Source organism: Rissa tridactyla, chromosome 3 (genome assembly GCF_028500815.1).
Source record: "Rissa tridactyla isolate bRisTri1 chromosome 3, bRisTri1.patW.cur.20221130, whole genome shotgun sequence".
Lineage (NCBI taxonomy): Eukaryota > Metazoa > Chordata > Aves > Charadriiformes > Laridae > Rissa > Rissa tridactyla.
In genome coordinates, this window is record NC_071468.1 from 41,317,852 (window position 1) to 41,338,550 (window position 20,699).

Sequence of the window (20,699 nt, forward strand, 5' to 3'; positions counted from 1 at the left end):
TTAATTGACAACGGTCCATTTTTTTCCACTGCTCCTCTTTCAGTCAGTAAGAAAAAAGTATTGTCTCTACAGCAGAAAAGGAGTAGAATAAAAACCAACGTATTCTTTTTTTCTTTAACGTTTTAAAGCCTGGCTTTTGAAAAGAGAATTTTGAAAAAATAGTCTGAAGGAAAGAAGACATTTTCTAAGTATCAGAGGAAAGCTTTTTAGTGTGAGATACTTTTCCCTGAGAGAGAGGTGTAATCATTTATCTGCAGTGATGACTTCTCAGAGTGAATGTCTATCACTTACCTAAAATGAAATTTACTTCTGTCACTTCCAAAAACATTGAGACTCATGTCTTATGCAACTTTCAACATGTAAATAATTTGCTGAGCCAATGAAATTAAAATCAGACAAGATATCAAGATCTGACAGGCAAGGTCACTGGAATAAAATCAGCTTGTATAAATGCCCACAGAGACTGAACTGAGTAGGAAAAGATAAATTTGTTAAATTGTTTGCAAATTTGCAAGGTTTAAAAAAAATAGACCTGTACATGCCTGGAATCCTCCAAAGATTATTCCTGTTTCACTTGTATGTCAGTTAATCATTTGGATTGATTGTATTTTAAGATCTTCTGTGCTTCATGCCAGCCATGATAGGAACTGGTGTAATTACTTATTATTTCAGAAATACTAGTAATTATTTCTTCTGTGCTGTTATTTGAATTCTATTCATAAATCTTAAAGGTGTTGTCAGAGCAAGTAAATATCTCTGCCTTGTGGCCAGCTTTGAACAGGTTGCTTATGACACACCAGTTCTAATTATGTCTTTTAGAACAAAACAAACATCTTGGAGAATAACTAAAAAATAAATTTTAAAAATTAAATAATAAGTAGAAAAATAAACAGCATCAGATTTTGTAGAGGTTAGGAGAAATCTCTGGCTACATTACTAAGCAGAGACAGAGAAGCAGTCCTCATAAGAAGATTTCGTAGTTGTTTCTGTTTTAAAATATAAGGCATATACATGTACATTTCCAGGGCAAATATCAAAACATGAAACTATCATAGAAGAAAAATGGGTATGGCTTAGGGGTTTTTTGTTTTGTTTTTGCTTAAGCGAATTTCATTTCATGGTATTTCTGAATGGAAAGATCTCCCATTTTAGAGATAGCGGTTATAATTTGCAAACAGTTGCAATCTGCAGTTGTTACCTGCTGTAACTGTGTTCTCTTGTGAGTCAATCAACTGGTGAGAATGCTACCTCCACAATATTTCTGTGCTTACATAGGATCCAGCTATGCTTTTCACAAGTAAGACAAACCCATGCACACAAACTCCAACTTGTATTACTGAGATTTTTGCCAAAACACGTCCTAGTACTTCTGACTCATTTTATTTTTCAGTAACTTGACATTGTTACTATTTCTTTCAAATCCTGCTGGTTTTGATATATATAGAGATAGAACAAATACTGCCATTATTACTGGTATGGAAATGTGTTGTATATTTCCCTCGTCTATCACTAAGTTTACCTGCATTTTTATTCTATCATAGGTTTCCATATGGTCCTCTGTTACCTTTATTTTACAAAATATAAAGCAAGATTGGTGCTATTCCTCACAAATGTGTGAGATATTTTTATTTGTTCTCTACAGTATAAATGTGTGGTTGTGTCTTAATGTTCTTTATAAATAGAGAACACTTGAAAAATAGCAATAAATCTTGTTTCCTAAAAGTCCTTTCATTAGCCAATGATACTTCTACATCGAGGTGTTCAAACGTCACTTAAATTCATAGAGAAGTATGAATTGGTTAGTAAGCAAACAGGTTTATAAAATAAATACATTAACAAGGTGAAAGAAAGCTATGATTGAATAATAGATGCTGGCTCACTTTTTATACTTGTAGAGTTCTCTTCAAAATTACCATTGAGAGAAATTTCATCAATGTGTAAAGAAGAAAACCTGCTCTTACATGCTACAAAGACCACCTTGAACATACCAGGCATACAATACTCTCTACTCAAATAGCTTCAGAAAGCCACAGTTCTTTCTAGCAGAATAATAGTTTTATTGTTGCAGCGGACAGATAAGTACAAAATAAAACAAATTCAGGATTTCTATTTGATTTAGAACATATTTTCAGTGTTAATTTTAACCCATACAATACACAAGTAAATGGGGCAGTTTGTAGGATTTGTTTTTCCTTTACATCCAGCCGTTCTGCCCCTTAGATAGGTTCAGTGCTTTCTTCTGTTAACACTTAGCAATTGCTCTCTATTTTGCACTAAGTTATAAATTTTCTATCATCTGTTTTACGTTTTTTAAATAACTTAATTTGTTCTGTTAGAAGGAGGTTATTCTCTGCCATCGTATCAGGTTAAAAAATCTTCCTAGGACACACAAAAGGTAAGTCTGTCAGTGGATGAAGGAATTCAAAATTATATTTCTGCAGTTCATCTTCCTTTTTGTTGATATAAAAAGACTGAAAATTATCAGGCTAATGAGCTTCCTTTTTTCAATAAAGCAAAATACTACCAGTAATAAATTTTAATAAATGAATGTGCAAATAATTCTGGATGTGTTTGGAATATTAAATACTTTGAGGCTGTTGCAATAAATAAAAAGCAACTCAATGAGTTTTTTGCAAGCTCTGCCAGGGTTTTCTTGAGGGCTGTCCTTTTTTGTTTGTTTTGTGTTGTGTTTTTTTTGTTGTTTTTCAGCCAATTTCATTTCAGGGTATTTCTGAGTGGAAATACTTTGTGGAACTATAGCAGAGTTAAACTATTCTGTGCATGTGTGGGAAGGGAAGGAACAGAATAGAGGCTATGTATGTGTTTCAATTCTCATCAGCCTAGCTAACCAGGGAATCTAGAATGCTATAGCAGCTAATATGTGTATGGAAGCTTAGATAAAGTTTTGTTTGGTCACAAAATAGTTTTCTTCAGTTATATTATATTTATTTAAATTTCCTGATAAATAATTGATTTTTTTCATTAGCAAAGTAATTTTAAATCTCAAATTCAACATTTTGATTTCCAACCAGAAGTAAAACTTGAAAAAAGGTAACGAAAAAAACAAACCTCAGTCCATCCTTCTGCCATCTTCAAAAAGAATTATTGTAACTATTTAATGATTTTGTTTTCATTGCAAAGTTCATATTTTAGATCATGTTCCAATTTATTTTAAATCGCAAAACGATGCTGTTTTAAAGGCTTTGTTTACATAGCTACCCAGGCCATAATAGTAATGACCTTGTTTTTAACGTCCATGCTATCATCTTTAATTTTACTTTATTATATACTGTGCAAAGAGAATACATAAAATAATATTCTATTGACGCAATCTTGAGAGAGATTCTTTTTTCCTCTTTAAAAATTTGGAATAACTAAAATTTTGGAGGGAAAGCTGTGTTGTTGTTCATACGGACACCAGGTTTTCCATTTTCGCTTTTTACATCTTACTGCTTGCGATGATACCTATATTTCAGTTTAGTTTGCCTCTTCTTGTTTTGGTTTTTTTTTGTTTCTTTTTTGAGTATGTGTTTGAATGGGAATCTATTCTGAAAGGCAATTATAATAAAATGGAATCTCCTTACTCGCTTTGCTCGCAGGGTATGTTCATACCATATTATGTTACTGGCTAATGTGTTCTTCAAGGACTCCGTACCTTTATTTTTGAATGATTTGTTGTTGTTGCTTTAAGTTTTCATAAAGCTTTTTTACCAGATCTTGTCTTCTCTGTTTTCAAACCTTGAAGTTTTATCAATAATCTTGCAGGTAGCATGAAACATTGTATTAAGTGTAAAATAACTGCTAAATGAAGAATTGTGGACTGACAAGTTTAAGATTAATGTTATTCTAAATATTTTGAAAGTCAGAGTGACAAAGTCATAAGTAGGTATTTTATTGCATTGTTATATTTGTATATATCACTCTACTGTGAGAAGTATCGACTAATTCAGATGTTTTCTATCATTTGTAAATAGTGTACAATGCACAGCAGGGATTGATTTTAAAACATGGAGCCATATACCAAATCAAAACATTTTTTTAAGATCTGCAAGTTTTTTTAGAAAATGTATATTCTGAAAAGAATCAAGGGACAGGGAGTAAGTTACGAGAAAAAAAAATTTCAGCATGTTTCAATGACTGTTTAAGAAACCAAATATCTGTTTTCAGAAAATGATTTTCAGATCATCTGTCTTTACACACCCTCTAGGTTTAATTGCTTTTAGCATTGCTTCAGCAGTTTCATCTATAAAGAATGCCTTTTAGCCCCACAGAGAGTCTTGGTTGCAGAATGACCATATTTTATAAATACAGTGCTGAAAAAGCAGTAGAACAGTTGAAGCCTATCAAATCATCTGAGTATTTGGTCAAGAATTCCAAGGATGTTTGTAATCTTTTTTCTTCTGAGGGGAAGAATCTTATTGTTTCCTTTTGAATTTGGAATTCTAAAGAAAATGAATCCTTCACTATAGCAAATAGGTATAAAATATGTGTGCATGTAAATATGTAACTGGCGTCTGGTAACAGGAAGTTATTAGACTTGGCACATTGATCCTTTTCATTCGCTTACGTAGCTTTTTTTATACCAGACTGTCTTGCATCTGATTCTATATCTTCATTATATAGTTAAAATGACATAAACAGCTTCTGTGAAAATCCGTGGCTATTCGTGAGATATGCCCTGCACAGAACACAGTCTGTTTGCCTGGAGTGGTTAGGATAACTGCCAAGAACAAGCAAAAACTATTAAAATCAGACTTCTCAGAAGCAACTTGGTTAAACACAGTTCATGCAGTAGCTAAACACCAAGTGAACTTAGGCATTGTGCTCTGACTTATCACGCTTTCTCAAAGGCGGGAAGAAAATGCTTGCCTTTTGTCTTTTCTATCTGATCAGTAACTCTGACTTTTAACAACCAATTTACTGTATATTATGGATGTCTGGACTATCTTCTTTGGAAGAATCATGAGGAGCTCAGTCTGAACACATTGCCAAGATGATCTGCGGTAACGATCTGAAGCTTCTTCCATTTTTCTGCTGTCTGGAATCCTCTCTTCCTGTCAATCAAGCATCCTCTGAGTGTGGCTTATTTACACTTCTTTTTGCTTAGTACATCCAAACTGTGTCCAAATCCTGCTTGTGTTTCCAAATTCATGTCTCTTCCCTGTTTCTTTTTTTTCCCCTTTTTTCTTTCTTCCTTTCTTGCTGGTCTGACTGTATCAGTTCGCAGCTCAGTTTCTGAAACATACTTTTATTTTACTTCCCTGAAAATCAAATCTCATCTTCCTTTCCCCTAAAAAGTTAGGAAACATAATTGCTATTATAATTTACATTCCCATCACTTTACGATGGTGAATACCTTATTTCAAATTTAATCACTTGCTCCTTGTTTTATTTTGCCATGGTCCTGTCTAATGCACTGTGGAGTACAGTCCCTTGTGCCTCACCTATTCTCCGCTTTGATTTGGTTTGCCTTTTTAACGGTTCACCTTTGGATTCCCTCTTACATACTTTCTGTCTTTGGGTTTTGTTCTGCTCCTTGTGTACAGATTTTCTACACTGAAATTATTAACATTTAAGTCATCATCCTTTTCAAATACATCTCCAGATTGTGGCTGTAACTGTTGTTAGGATCTGAAAGAACAGAAGGGGAATTACTCAAATACTTTTAGTTTACAAATACCATTATTAATGGGTAGCTCTCTGAATTGCAACTAGAATCATTATTTATTTGTTGGTTTTCTGTTAATCTTATTAATATTATTATTAATTGTTGCCTATCTGTTAAGACCACACCAAATTTTAAAACTAGATAGAATTCTTCAGATTTTTATTTTGAATAAAATTTATGCTCCTAGTTTGTGTTAGTGCTCTTCAGAATGCTTTCTAATGCTTTGTGTAGTAAGTATGTATGCAGAGCAATAGAATCTCTGTTCTAATACACATAATTTGCTATAAAACTGAGTGAACATATTAGGAGTCTCAAATAAGACCTTTTTTTCCATTGATATCAGTATCTTCAGCAATGATTTGCCTGAGGAACTGTATCTGTGGATGTTAGGTACTGAGTAATTATAATTTTGTAGAACTGCAGTGTGATCTTCATAAACCATGAAATAGTTTAAAATTAATGTCCTGGCATTAAATAAAAGTAAGTATTAAGTCTCCCAACACTAGGAACTCTGAAAGGCACGTAAATGAGATACAACTGGAAGAAGTTTATTCTTACTCAAGAACTTTATAAATAGCACCTAAGGAAGACATCAAGTCGGGTTTTGTTGGGTTTTTCTTAGCTAACCCATTTTCTTCCTTTTGATTCAGAAAAATGGTTCCTTGTGCCATTAATTTTTCTGATCAGTTTTTATTTTAATTTCTGGAAGGTCTCACATACATCAGTAAAGAAAAACTGCTTCTGTGGTTTTAAAGTATCATCGCTTTTGATAATTAAAGTCATTATACTGACTTCTAGTGTAGTTCATCTGTGGTACAAAAGATATTAATTCATGTGTTAGGGGACAGGGAAGGGGGAAAAGGAGAGTGAACAAGACCAATTCCCAGTCCACTAAAGCTAGCTTGTGCTAAAGCTATGTTTCAGCTATTGTGACAAGCAGGTGTGCTCTGAGTCATGAGCTGTTTTCACAGGGAAATGTGTATGGCCTGCCAAAACAGATTACTCCACTTTCTACAAAATTAGCCCTTGCAGAAAAGAACAAGGCATGTGCCCGGGCTTGGCCCTGTAACTCGTACTGTCTCCAAAAACACAACAGTACTTGCAATTATTGCATCTTGCTTGTATTGTGTTACATAGATTGTGTTAATTCTTGTTTGTTATTGGATAAAGAATTTTTAAAATTACTTGTTTATTTAGATAAAGTTATATTCTCAGTTACAATGTTGGAAAGACTGTTGCTGAGATAAAGTGACGGAATTTATTGATGACTACATCAAGGTGCAATTGTTTTGCTATCAGTTATTTTGTACTTCTCCACTTTTCAGGTTGAGTTTGCATTCCAGCAAGTAACAGCGTCATGCATAGGACTTGCTATATTTTAGCCTGCTGTTTTGTCCCTTTGTTTTACTTGTAGAACCACAGATTGTAAATGGAGTATCGTAGGGAGGAATCTTTGGTGAGCTTACCATTCATTGCTTTGAAATTGAAAAGTGTGTTTCATGAACTTTTTCCCTGCTAATGTAGGAGATTTCATTACGTGTCAGCCACAATGTAAGCAGTTCTGCAATTGAGAAATTGCTGGATTTCCCTTTGGGTTTTCTCAAAGCTGATTCTTTGAGCTTGGAAGGCTGACCTGAGATGATAAGTTATTACCTAGGATACTCTTATTAAGGATCATAGGATCACATAAGCTGGAAAGGACATTAAGAGGTCTCTAGACCAACCCCCTGCTCAAGGCAGGGACAGCTTTGAGGTCAGACAGGTTGCCCAGGACTTTATCCATTGGGCCTTCACGCCCTACAAGGACAGAGACTAGGCAGCCTTGCTTGGCTGTCCTTAGAATGAAAAAGCTTTTCTTTATATCCTGTCTGAACCTCTCTTGTTTCAATTTATGCAAGTTACCCTTGTCCTTCTGCCATGCACCACTGTGAAGAGCCTGCCTGTCATCTTGGTATGCTCCCCATAGGTAGTGTGGGCTGCTGTTAGGCTCCCTCAAAGCCTTCCCTTCTCCAGACTGATCAAGACCAGCTTCCCCAGACTCTCCTCACAGGGAAAGTCCTTGACCATCTTGGTGACCCCTGTTGAGTTCCCTCCAGTTAGACAATGTCTCATGTATTGGGGGGACCACAACTGGACGGTCTATCACCTGTTAATCCATTTGCTTAAGAGGTCAACTGGATTGCAGGTTAAGCAAAATTATGTTGACTACATTTCATAAAAGGGGATTGATTTTCTACAGCAATGTTGTGGTCATTCCCTTGCCATTCAGAATGTCCTGATATACAATGGAAATTGTTTCATGCTCCATAACAATGAAGTAGTTATTTTTAAACACCACCACCACAGTTCATATGATGTTTCCGACAGTTCCACTATTACAGTTGTGTGGCAGAAACCCTGCAGGAACCCTGTGTAACAGTGTAGGTTGGTGCAGTGCCCAGATTTTTCCCTGTCAGTCAGATTTCGGGGATTCTGTGAAAATTACTAACCTGGTTTTTGTTTTGTAACTTTATGAAACTTGAAGAATTTAGGATGAAATAATTTACTTTTTATGCTAAAATATATAAAATATTTCATAAAAATAAATAACAGGACAGAGCAGGGTAGAAAATTTTAACTTTCCAGAATGATTGCTTATAGGAAGCTGTTAGCTTGAAAATACCTTTCTCCAGTAGTTTAATTTTTAAATGTCATCTCTTTAAAAATCAGCATTAATATCTGTTGGTTTGTTGTGTTGTTTTTGTTTTTTTTTTTAAAAAAAAGATTTCTAGGAATTTTCTTCTTCATGGTGCATACAGCTACCTAAGTTAAAAAATAAACATATTACTCCACATTCCCCAGACTCTCTCCAAAAAAGCAAGATCATGATTTTGTGAAAGTCTGTATTGTTTACAGTGATATAAAAAAGTGTAAAAGATTTAGGAGGCTTCTTTTTTCTTTGACAGCTCTGTGGATACGTGTGATCTGAGATGGTTAGGAAAGTTCTTGAAGTCATAGAATGCATAGATTCTCTTTACTTCCTTTATCAAAAATGAAACAAAAAAAGTCATTCTTCCAACATCTCACCATGTCCAAACCTGTATCTTGGAATCTGGCTTCATCTTTTTCTTCCCCAAAACACAGTTAATCAAAATATAGATGGTGGTTGCTTCTGTTTAAAGCTATAGCTGCTGTCTCTGACAAACACAAGCTTTACAGAAAGAAACTTCAGTCTTTTTGTATAAGTAGATAAGAGATGCAGTGATGGGTGTCATCAGGATTTTTTTGGTTACATTATTCCCTAGACCCCACTTAAATGACTTTGAAATCATGAAGATATTTAAAGAACAGAAACATCTGAAGAATTGTAAGCCTTGAAGAATGTTATTCTGTCTTTGCAGGAAGATACAGGTGTCCATCCATTCAGGCTTCAATCACAACAGCCCAGTGTTTGCACACATACCTTATCATAGCTATCCATCAAGTTCAAATTGCATTTTTCTAAATGGTAGAGAGATTGTTTCCAGCAGAAACCTTCAAGTTATTCCATGACTGTTTCTGATGAGGGTAGATTCTCACTAATTGGCAAACAGCATAAGTGGATTGGTTAATCGTGAAATTCTGATGGTATTCATTTTCTGAAGATGTGTGACAGGTGTGTAAGTGATGTCCTAAATTTTGTCAAATATTAAACATGAGTTGTTTTACTTTTTTTAATAGTTTTCATATTTAAAGTCTGTTGGCGTTGTTTTCAAAGGGCTTTTATGTATCACGGTTCTGAAATTAGGCTTTGGACTAGATCACACCTTTGTGAATCTCTTCTTTCTTGCTGAGAATAGGAGCTTTACAGTTGTGTAGCAATGGAACTTCAACAGGGCGGGTGCATGCATGTACCAGTACTCCTAGATGTAGAATGAATGTGTAGTGCAAAAATATACATTTATTGAAGAAGATGCTTTCCCTTTCTTTCTAGTAATAGCGTCCCCAAATATTTTGCTTATCTTTTCTGGTCTATGATATCCACACTATATATACAGAGGGAGCATTAGGAGTAGTATTGGGAGGTAAATCTATTACCTGTATCTTATTGATATCCATATTACCTTCCACAGAAAAAATAGGCAATATTCAAATTTGGTTTTGCAGTAATTTCAGTAATAGAGGAAGAATAACAAAATTTGCTTAAATAGGAAAGGTAAGGCTGAAAGAAAGAAGCCTTACGTGCTGCTGTTTGTGATACAAGTAAAGAAATTTGAGATGGTAAATTAATGTGGCACCGGATAATATGAAGTAATTTACAGGCAGCAATTTACTCCTGTAGTCCCAATCAGATATAGAAGTGTTGAATTCGTATTTTCCTTCAGATGGTTACTTGATAAAATCAGAACGTCCTTTCATTCAAAAGAACATGTAAAACTCTGTAGTCAGTGCAACTACATTAAACAAGGAAAAAAGTGGCTGCAGAATAGCAGTATACTCAAAGAAAGGAGACAGTCAATGATAACTGGTTTATATCTTCAAAAATTGCTACAGCTCTACAAATGAAAAGTATATCATTAAAGAGAAAAGTTATATCATACTTTTTTAAAAGAAAATAGATATTATTAAATACTCTTAAGCAACCGGTGCATAAGTGTATCTAGACATGATTTATGTATTAATTGAAAATTGGGGAGCATTGCCTGAATTTTAGAATTGCAGAAAGCAGACTTTTCTTATGAGAGCAAAATACAAATCTAATGCATTTGTAAAAGGTTCCTCGGTTATGAATGTATAAAATGCTATGGCAACATCTTTCTGGACATTCAGAAGAGCATAAGGAGCAGTTGAATGACAGGGTGCCTAATTTATTTTTTTTCTTCATCTGCTTCTTGGTCACTAAAAAACATTATGGTTTGTGGCCATCTAGTGGTGAATCCTTTTTAAATACACTAAACTTGTTCAGCATTTTAATAAACCACTTTTCTAGGTTTGCTGTGCAAAACTGAATTACAAAACAGTTTTGGGTAAAAAATAATTCTGTATATCTTTTTCTCTTTTGCACTAGTAGTATTTTGTACGGGAGGATAACATCTGTCAAGGTCATTTCCTTCTTTTCTGTCTTTTTCCAAGACAAAACAATTTTTGATGTTAACAGTTTCTTTTTAGCAGTCAATGTTAATGTGCATGGGGTTTTTCCATTTTTATTCTGTAATTTTTTTAATGTCCAAGTCCTTAGTAGTAAAGTAGTGAATTTATTTCATAGCAGAAATTTATAAATTTTATAAATTATGTTTCCAAGATACAAAATATTCTGTAAAATATCTTTGAAGTATACATCAGTTCTGAAAGCAATTCATATTCCTTAGTATCTATGACTCATGAGAAATTTGGTAGACAATATGCTAGCTCTCCTCTTTAAGTCCTTATCACTAAATTTCCTTGGTAATAACATTTTTCTAGTATTTTTCTCTGAGCAATGATTTTAAAATGTCGTAGGAAAATTATTCTCAGAAGCAGAAGGGATTAATGTAAGTATCAGTAGGAAACAGTGTAGTAGAAGAAACATGGCAAGTCACCTCTTGAATGAGATGTGTCTGCATGGTTTGTGAGAACTGGTGAACTTTAACATCTGCTAAGTCCCTAACAAATGAAAAGCGGAAATTTTGTTTGTATTAGAGAAATAATTCAACAAGCGTATGAGTAGCAGATGTAAGTGTTTGTGTTTCTTGTTTTCACTAGATAATAGCAAAAATCTGAAAATTTGGTGGTTCCATTTTTCCTTAATTGTTTTTTCCTTAATTGGGAAATGGACTGTAAAATGTTTTTTGTAATGATTTTGCCTTTACCTTTTCTTTCTTTCATCAAAATGTCATTTTTTCATATCTGACCATTCCAACTAGCAGTTCTTTCAATTTTCACAGTGTTGACATAGACTTCTGCTTTTTTTTTTAATTGCTGTAGACATTTCTTCTATTTAACTGTAGATTTCGCCAAGATGACAGATAAGCATAATACAACAAAAATTCTTTAAACTCACTATCCAGCATGCCACCATCCATCCATTAACATTGAACATTGTATCGGGATGGTATTGGGTTAATGTATGTAATGGTTTGTTTCATTTTCAGGTATTTGGAGTGGATGACAGCCAGGATTATAATAGGCCTGTTATCAACGAGAACCAGAAAGATTTAGTAAAAGATTGGGCTATAAATTCTGCTACAGTAGTGCTGGAAGAAAAAAGACCACTGAGTACAACTGGATTTCTTGACACAGAGGTAGAATTTAATTTTTGATGGTCTTCTTTTTTCTTCCAATAAGAGAGAGCACTAATAACTGACCAGTAAGTGTTAAACAGCAAACAAAACCTTGCCTAGAAAACGTTAGCTCAGATCTATAAGTATTTTATTTTTCCTAGGCCATTATTGCATTGTCAAAACTTCTCTGTCAGAGACAGGCACGTTACCTTGTGAAGGTGTTTTAAACTTTGCTACCTTTCTATGTGCACTAACACCAGTGTATTGGAAATGTAGCAGGAGCTTCCTTGCGACATTATGTTTGTAACATACACTTGCATAATATATACTTCTTGTAAGTTTTGCAGCAGAACTGAGGAAAAACTGATATGTTTTATAGCCCAAATCAACTGTATTCAAATTCAGAAATAAGGTGTATGCATTCAATGTGAAATACAAGGTCACCTAGGAAAAAAATGATGGATAATACATTTCAAATTTTCTTCCAAAGCCAAAGGACTTTAGCTTTTTGCGTTCAGGGTTTGAGTTCCCAAGTGAGATGCTACTCGTGAGAAGTCACTTATGTTAATTTCCTCAGAAGCAGTGTAATCAGTTGGTAAAAAAGTATGCAAAGGAAAATGCCTGTTCTTTATATATGACTCAGAATATGCACACAAGCTAGATGTTAACCGTATTTCATATTGAAATCTTGGGAGACATTCTGATATCGTTGTGATGGATAAACTGTAACTTAAAACGTGTTGGGAACAGAACGGGCTTACACTGGAGCAGAATTAATCTGGAAACAGTCACGAAGCACACCACACTTACTTCTGTTTGCCATGGCAAACTGTTTCTGAAGTATGATCCTGTAAATTAGCAAACTTTAAAAATGATCAAATTTTCTGGAATATATCAAGAGCTTAAAGTATGAGTGTGTGCCTGCTATGCAAATATATTGGTTTTAGTATGTAGGAATCTGTTTCTCCTAGAGAAGGTGTGGTTTGTCATGGTTGTATTTTAGCTACTGTGCAATCTTGATACACTAAGTATGTTACTGTATCTCGATTAGTATCTTTGAATAGTTTCTCTAAGGTTACTGTTTCAAGCAAATTATTGCTGTACAGCATGGGCATATCAGGTGGAAGAATTTGACAAACTTTGCCTTTCACCTTGCCTGTTTGCATGAATCTATAACCACAGGTTTTCCTTCTCTTCTTTTTCATGCCTTTTGCAGCATTCAGCTCTTTTGTGCTATATCAGTTTTCAAGATTATTAAAAGTATTGATATTTTTCCATTTCTATAATTTCATAATCAAAAGAAGACATTATTTTATGAACATAATTGAGATTTCTAGGTGTCATATTTTGCAAATAACAGGGTTTGATTTTAGAGGACTGGGACTTCAGCAATCATAGGGCAGGTTTAAGGATCCTTCTGGCGATGGCATACTAAAACTCGCTTTGATTTGGGTTGAAATTACAACGGATGATGCCTTTTTATTACTGTGGATGCTTTGCTGAATAAAAAGGTCTGTATATTGGAAAGGGAATGGGTTATTTGGCATAGTCTTAATTTACAAGATTGTTATGAGGCATAATAGGGGAAAAATGAAAATTGGTAGGTAAAGGAGAAAAACTGACATAAGCAATGTGGATATAGCAAGAATTAGTATAAGAAGAGTTGAGGATAGATGAAGGTGGAAAAAGCATACTAGAGAAATGTTAAAAATAGAAGTTGGCTGATACGTATATACATATTGATATATATATGTATATAAGTATTGATAAGTAAAAGATAAGCTAATTCAGAAAAACAGAGGTGTGTTTTGTAGTTTCATAATGGGAAAACAATGATGAGGATAACTGTTGAGAGAAGATTGTAGTATTTAAAGTCTTATTACCAAAACTCACACTCTGTTTGTTGTATCATTAGGAAAGGGAGAGGCAAATGTGTTTGATTTGTAAAGTACGTAGGTATGATGTTCTCGTTATATACAAACTTTACTTCTTGTGGGTTTTGGAAGACTTGCTGCATTACTGGAAGACTGAGCTGCAGATGATAAGTTAATAAACTTTATTGAAGATCTTGGCTAAATAGTGAGGTAACCTCGGGGGAGCTCAGTGTTCCAGGCTTGCATCCACTTAGATTGTGGGTGGACCTTGTTCCAGCTGCCCATCAAAGTTGTATCCATAGATGATTTAGTAGAATAAGGTGAATCCAGAACATGATTGACATAGAAAAATTCAAGAATAAACATTTTAGAGATTTCAATTCAGGAAGATGGAAAAGACGTCTCGGGAAATTATGACAATTTTATAAAATGGATTTTGGGGTTGAAAGATTATTTTGAACTTAAATATCTTAACTTTACAGCGCTTGTGAGGTATCATGAACAAGGTGTGTGGAAAGGATCTAAATACTGCTGTTATTTTAAAGAAATTATTAGCTTTTCCTTTGATACGGTACGTTTTGGTACTTTGGACTAGTGTATGTCATGAGACTAAATGAACTGTGGAGTGAGTGTCTGACACAGTTGGACTGAGCCTGCATGCACTGGTTCTTGCTTTTTCAGTGATTACAGGTAGGCAGTAAAAATACTAATTCCGTCTATTTAAAATATTTAAATGTTGTTATTTTCTATATTATAAGCTGCCACTTGCCAACCAAGGTAAGTGTGATTTAAGAACCAAAGTTAAATAAGATAGAGAACAAAGAGAATATTATTGTTGTTGTCGTTGTTATATTTAGTTATTCCTACTGTGTGAGCTTGATTAATACAAATACTGCAGATATTTGGGCTATGATTTATCCATCAGCTTCCATTGAGTTTTTAGCGGCCAGTTATCTATGCTAACCACAGTTCTTAAATAACACGTGGTTTATCTACATTGTCTGTGATGTGCATCTTAAGGACATACGTGGTTTTTGTTTGGTTTGTGAGGTTTTTTTAAAGTTTTTATTAAGACTGCAGCACAGTTAGAAACCTGGTTCTGCGTCTGCAGGGACATCAGTGCCATTGACTACAGTGTTTCTTTTTCTACTTTGAATGCCCATTTCATGTGTTTCCCTCTGAAGATAAAATAAATAATACTGATGACATTCTGAATACTGAATAACTTCATTCCAGTAAATATTTGCTATATTGCTTCTTAGAAGTTGGGAACTGGTGTGTATATTTAGAGGCTGTATTTCTTTTTCTTTGTCCTCTCTAATTACACTAATTTTCTGTCTTTCTGTAGAACAAACCATTCAGTCTGAAGTTTGGTACTTAGTTTTGTTTGAACTTAGATGCTATACTGAAACATAGAATGAGTGCGTCACCAATGTCATATGGCTGTGAAAAGGCAAATATGACCCTTGGATACCCTGGAAAATGTATTGTCAGTAGAAAAGGGCAGTGTTGTCACCAGGGTGGAAAGTGTTGGTAAAACTTCCTATGAAATACTGGCAGTAGAATTGTTACCATTCTTTAAGAAGGGTGAATACAAGACTAGAGAAGGTACAAAGAGGTCTACCCAGATTATTAAGGAAATTGAGATTTACCTTATAAGAACGGATTGATAGAATTCATTTAGTCTAGCAAAGTAGTAGCTGAGATGGGTTTTGCTGTATAAGTGGAGTAAATGCAACAAAAGGAAAAAGAACTATTTAAAATAGGTATCAGTGTTGTTCCAGGAACAAACATGAAGGCATTGGCTGTAAATAAAGTGAGTATAGAAATTTGAAAAAAGAGTGGGAGTGGGTTGGGGAGGGGCTAAAAGAACTGCTTTCAAGACGCACTTCAATTTATGAAAGGATGGCATAATATGATTCTTACAACATGAGATCGTAGAAAGGTTAGAGTTGGAAGGGACCTTAAAGATCATCTAGTTCCAACTCCCCTGCCATGGACAGGGACACCTCCCACTGGACCAGGCTGCTCAAAGCCCCATCCAGCCTGGCCTTGAACACTTGCAGGGATGGGGCATCCACAGCTTCCCTTGGCAACCTCTTCCACTGCCTCACCACCCTCACAGTAAAGAATTTCTTCCTAATATCTAATCTAAATCTACCCTCCTTCAGTTTGAAACCACTACCCCCTATTCTGTCACTACAATTCCTGATAAAGACTTCCTCCCCATCTTTCCTGCAGGCCCCCTTTAGGTACTGGAAGGCTGCTATAAGGTCTCCCTGGAGCCTTCTCTTCTCCAAGCTGAACAACCCCAACTGTCTCAGCCTGTCTTCATAGCATAGGTGCTCCAGCCCTCTGATCATCTTCATGGCCCTCCTCTGGACCTGTTCCAACAGGTCCATGTCCTCCTGTTGGGGACCCCAGAGCTGGATGCAGTACTCCAGGTGGGGTCTCTCAAGAGAAGAGCAGAGAGGCAGAATCACCTCCCTGAACCTGCTGGCCACGCTTCTTTTGATGCAGCCCAGGATGCGGTTGGCTTTCTGGGCTGCAAGCACACATTTCTGGGTCATGTTGAGCTTCTCATCAACCAACACCTCCAAGTCCTTCTCCTCAGGGCTGCTCTCAATCCTTTCTCCGCCCAACCTGTCTTTGTGCTTGGGATTGCCCTGACCCACGTGCAGGACCTTGCACTTTGCACTGTCAAACTTCATGAGGTTTGCATGGTCCCACCCCTCAAGCCTGTCCAGGTCCCTCTGGATGGCATCCCTTCCCTCCAGCATGTTGACTGCACCACGCAGCTTGGTCTCATTGGCAAACTTGCTGAGGGTGCACTCAATCCCACTGTCCAGGTCACCGACAAAGATGTTAAACAGCACTATCCCAGTACCAACGTCTTAGGAACGCCACTTGTCACTGGTCGCCACTTGGACATCAAGCTGTTGACTGGAACTCTTTAAGTGCAACCGTCCAGACAATTCTTTATCGACCAAGTGGTCCATCCATCGCATCCATCTGTCTCCAATTTAGAGACAAGGGTGTCATGTGGGACAGTGTCAAACGCTTTGCGTAAGTCCGGGTAGACGACGTCAGTTGCTCTTCCCTTATCTACCAATCCTGTAACCCCGTCATAGAAGGCCAACAAATTGATTACTGGAGATGACTGGAGTAAGTGGAGTAAGTTTTATGATACAGCTTGTTGAAATTTATTTTTAAAAAAATAGTATTCTGCTCTGAAATGCCAAGTATGTCAGGTCATGTGTGTGTGCTGTGGGGTTTTCTTCAGATGTAGAGCCTGAAGCCCTAAATCTTCAGGCTGAATACTAAGTCCACAGAAATCCATTGGTACATTTTCTGAAGATCTATTACTCCAGTTTAGTTTGCATATGCAATAAGCATAAGGGAAAGCAGAGTTAATACAAATTTTAAAAGCTGGTGTCTTTTACCTAAACCAGCTTTTCTGGAAGACTAGGAAATTCCTGTTTGGTATTCAAGAGAAGATTTGGAGGATTGCTTCCTTGAGAGCCTGCAAGATGCAAATCGGTATGGATTATAGGAAAAACATTAGGATAACTAAATGTGACTTTTTTAATGTGTGTTTTATAAACCTTTCACCTTTTGAATATGCTTGAACTACTATCCAAAGAAATGCTTTTTGTAGCTTTGTTGTTTGTGCATGTATATAGCGAGAGTTGGCAAAACACACATTTACATCCGCTGCTATGTAGAAAATGGCTTTTTGGAAGTGTAATTACTTTCAGAGAAAAGTAATTTATCATGTTGCTTTACTACAGTTAATCTGCAAAGTCTTAATATATTTCTGTATTGTGAAGTGGAATCCAGATTTCCAATATGTACCATATCTGTATCCGTGTAATGGGTTAGGTGGTACACAAGGAAATAGTGGGAGTTTTCTGTAGCAAAGATAATTGGGACATCTGTCATATTTGGTTTTCGCTGTAATTAATCGTTTTATTAAAGATGGAAGTTCACTAGTATGGACAAGAAACCAGAAAAGAAAATTTAGAAATATGAAAGAAAAATGAGGCTTCAGCAATAGTTGTTGATGCGTAAATGCTGCACATTTTTGAATGGTATTTTTGTAATACTTGTTCTTGCACCCTTTTCCTTGCATTGTGTTCATAAATGCCCATAAATAACAGAAACATTGAACTGCCTTCCTTTGCTGTTATTAGACTTGAATTTTATAGCATTCTGATTCTAAGAAATGAATTCACAATGTGGAAGTTCACGTAGTAGTTCAAACAAATTATTTGGTGCATCTCTGACTTACTTCATTCATAATATTCTGAAAGAGATTAGTGATGTTGCGTTTGTTTGCATTAATTAGGGTCATTCCTTTAATCAGGAGAAATTCAAGATCATAAATTCAAGATCATAAATTCAAGATCATCTTCTCAAATGTCTAAGTAACTTTTAATTTGAAAGAAGTCATCATACTCTAGATGACACTGTTCACCACTCCATTTCTGCTAAATAAATTTTATAAAACTTATGGAGTCGTTTCCTGGTCAGACTAGAATCCAGGAGTAGCCAAGGCATTAGGCAAAAATCAGCATTTTGAATGGAAGTGCCAAGATTTGAAGAGGCAGAACCTTTGAAATAGCTCCTACAAATTTCCTTGTTAAGCAAATTACTGGTATGTCCATGTCCTTTCCACCTCTTTTGTTCATCTTGAATTGTGATTTCTCACTTGACTTGCCTAGGCTTATGTAACTCCTTTGGAACTGTAGTCAATGACTTCTGTTATTTACAGTGCTTTGCCTTTTGAGTCCAATAAATTAGAATATGTAAACTTCTATAAAGCCTTTGATAGCGTACAGCCCACGTGTGTGTGCATGTGTCTTAAGTAAAAAATACTTCAGATACTATAACAACATAAGAAGATTGTTTAATTTTATATTTACTTTTATTACACTTTAGAAATTTTCAAGGTTTCAAAAGGCTTACCATCAAGAAAGTAAATTAACTTCTTTTCTAGGTCAGCTGCGAAAAATGATCAGATAGTGATTACATTGACTTCACTGTTACCCAATAGGATGGTTTAAACTAATCTTTGCTTCTTTTTTTGTTTAGGCCAAACAAATGATCTGATCTTCCTTTCCTTTCCATCATAAGTAATCTTGCTCTCTCAGTCCTTCAGGTAGTCTTTCTGTAATGAAGTAAATACAATATTTCATCTGGACAAGAGGGTCTTCTAAACTGGTAAAATGTCGCTTTCTTGTCTTCCTGAAGCACGTTTTTGTTTTTTGAACACACACACACACACACCCCCCTACACCCCTTGTTTTTTTCCTGCTCTTTTTCCTGAGCTGGGGACTGAAATTAACCCGGTTTTAAAATTAGCACATGTTCTAATATATTTTATACAGGTTCTGAGGTTTATAAGTTCTCTGCAATAGGAAATGCTGTTTATTCTGTACTGATTCTGCAACTGTACAGATTTTTGTTCGTTTGTTTGCTATTCTAGAGCTGGTAACTCTAAAATTTATTGAGTTAAATTCCTTTTTCAGCTTCCTCCAGGTAAATAGTGTCTGACATGTCTATTCAGGAAAAAAATGGAAAGAGGACATGCTTTTTATCAAACAGTTGTAATTTTTCTTCTGCTTTTTTTTCTTCTCTAGGAAGGTTCTCCTGCCCCTGGAGGTAAACGTTGGGTATCACAGTGGGCCAGTTTGGCTGCCAATCACACACGTCATGACCAAGATGACATCAGGTTGGAGTCATCTGTGCCTGCTCCATTAGAAAACGGTATTAAAAGCTGTTCTTGTTGTCATAATTTCTGCTGAAGGAACCTGTGAAGGGGAAAAAAGAGTGATTATGTACCTACCCCAGTAGCTTTTTCACACTAGTGCCACATCTTCACCTGAAGTTCTTCCACATTGTTGAGAAGAAACAGCATAAAAACAAGCCCAACAATAGTGTTGTTCAGCACGGCAGAAGAGTGCCACTATTAAACTGAACATTACTAAAACAAAAAATACATAAACTATTTAATATTAAAGAAACTTACACTTGAATGCTACTTGGGTTAGTCTGCATAGTATGTTTCTTTCCTTACATCTTTCTTGGTACTGGCCCCAAACTGGACAGATTGATTGTTAAACAGTCCAACCTTTTATATTTCTTGAAAACCGTAGAAACCACCTCCTCAGTGATGAACAACTTTATCTCCCTTTCTTGTGAGTGCCAGGTGTTCATGCTATGTCTCTCACTAGTTAAACTATTCACATTTCTTATTTTAAATGGTTTGTTCTTTAAGATCTACATTCTTGACTACAAAGGAGTTGCTTAACTTACTTCTCCTCCGCTGTTTTCTTGCTCTCGATTTCACCTTAGATGTGATGATTTAACACAGAATTCTAGCGTATTTTTCATGCTGATACTTGTGTATTGAGGAGCAGTTAATGTACCTCTTCATTACAAAATTGACTGGTAACTACAAAGCAATGTCATATTAATGAATGCTTCATATTCTGAAAGTGATACGCTCTTTAGTGATCAAGAAGTAACTAATTATCAGTGTACTACTTGAGAGATGTTTTTTTCCTGCAATTCCAGCATTTCCTCTTATTCCAGACAACTTTGAAATTTTCAGCATCAAAATAAAGTTTAAAAGATTTTTAATTAGGGGGAAAAAATGTCGTTTAGAAGTAAAAATGCTTTCCTGTGTAAACCACTTCTGAAGGTATACTACCATCTACAGAACATGTCTAATAACCTCTTGTTAGATATCGGTGAGTAGAATAATTTTATTTGGTTTTTTTTTATGGATTTGAGCATCTTTTTAGTTTGGGCTTTTTTCAGGTGTTTTTGTGTTTTGTTTTTTTTTTTTTTCCCCCCCAAAAAGTACATTCACAAGTGTAGTAAGTGTTCCCTATTTTTTTGTTATAGCTGCTGGCTTTCTTCAGGTTTTCAAGA

General features: G+C 35.4%; 1 protein-coding gene across 6 annotated transcripts in view; it reads left to right on the forward strand.

The window, feature by feature from the left end:
- Positions 1–20,699, forward strand: part of CEP170 (centrosomal protein 170) — a 105,588-nt gene that overhangs the window by 52,789 nt on the left and 32,100 nt on the right. For 5 of the 6 annotated variants that reach the window (XM_054194951.1, XM_054194953.1, XM_054194954.1 and 2 more), the window contains 2 exons: positions 11,758–11,907; positions 19,403–19,529. In XM_054194951.1, the coding sequence (XP_054050926.1) occupies positions 11,758–11,907; positions 19,403–19,529 (277 nt within the window). The remainder of the gene's footprint in view (positions 1–11,757; positions 11,908–19,402; positions 19,530–20,699) is intronic. The other variant, XM_054194955.1, reaches the window with a different exon arrangement.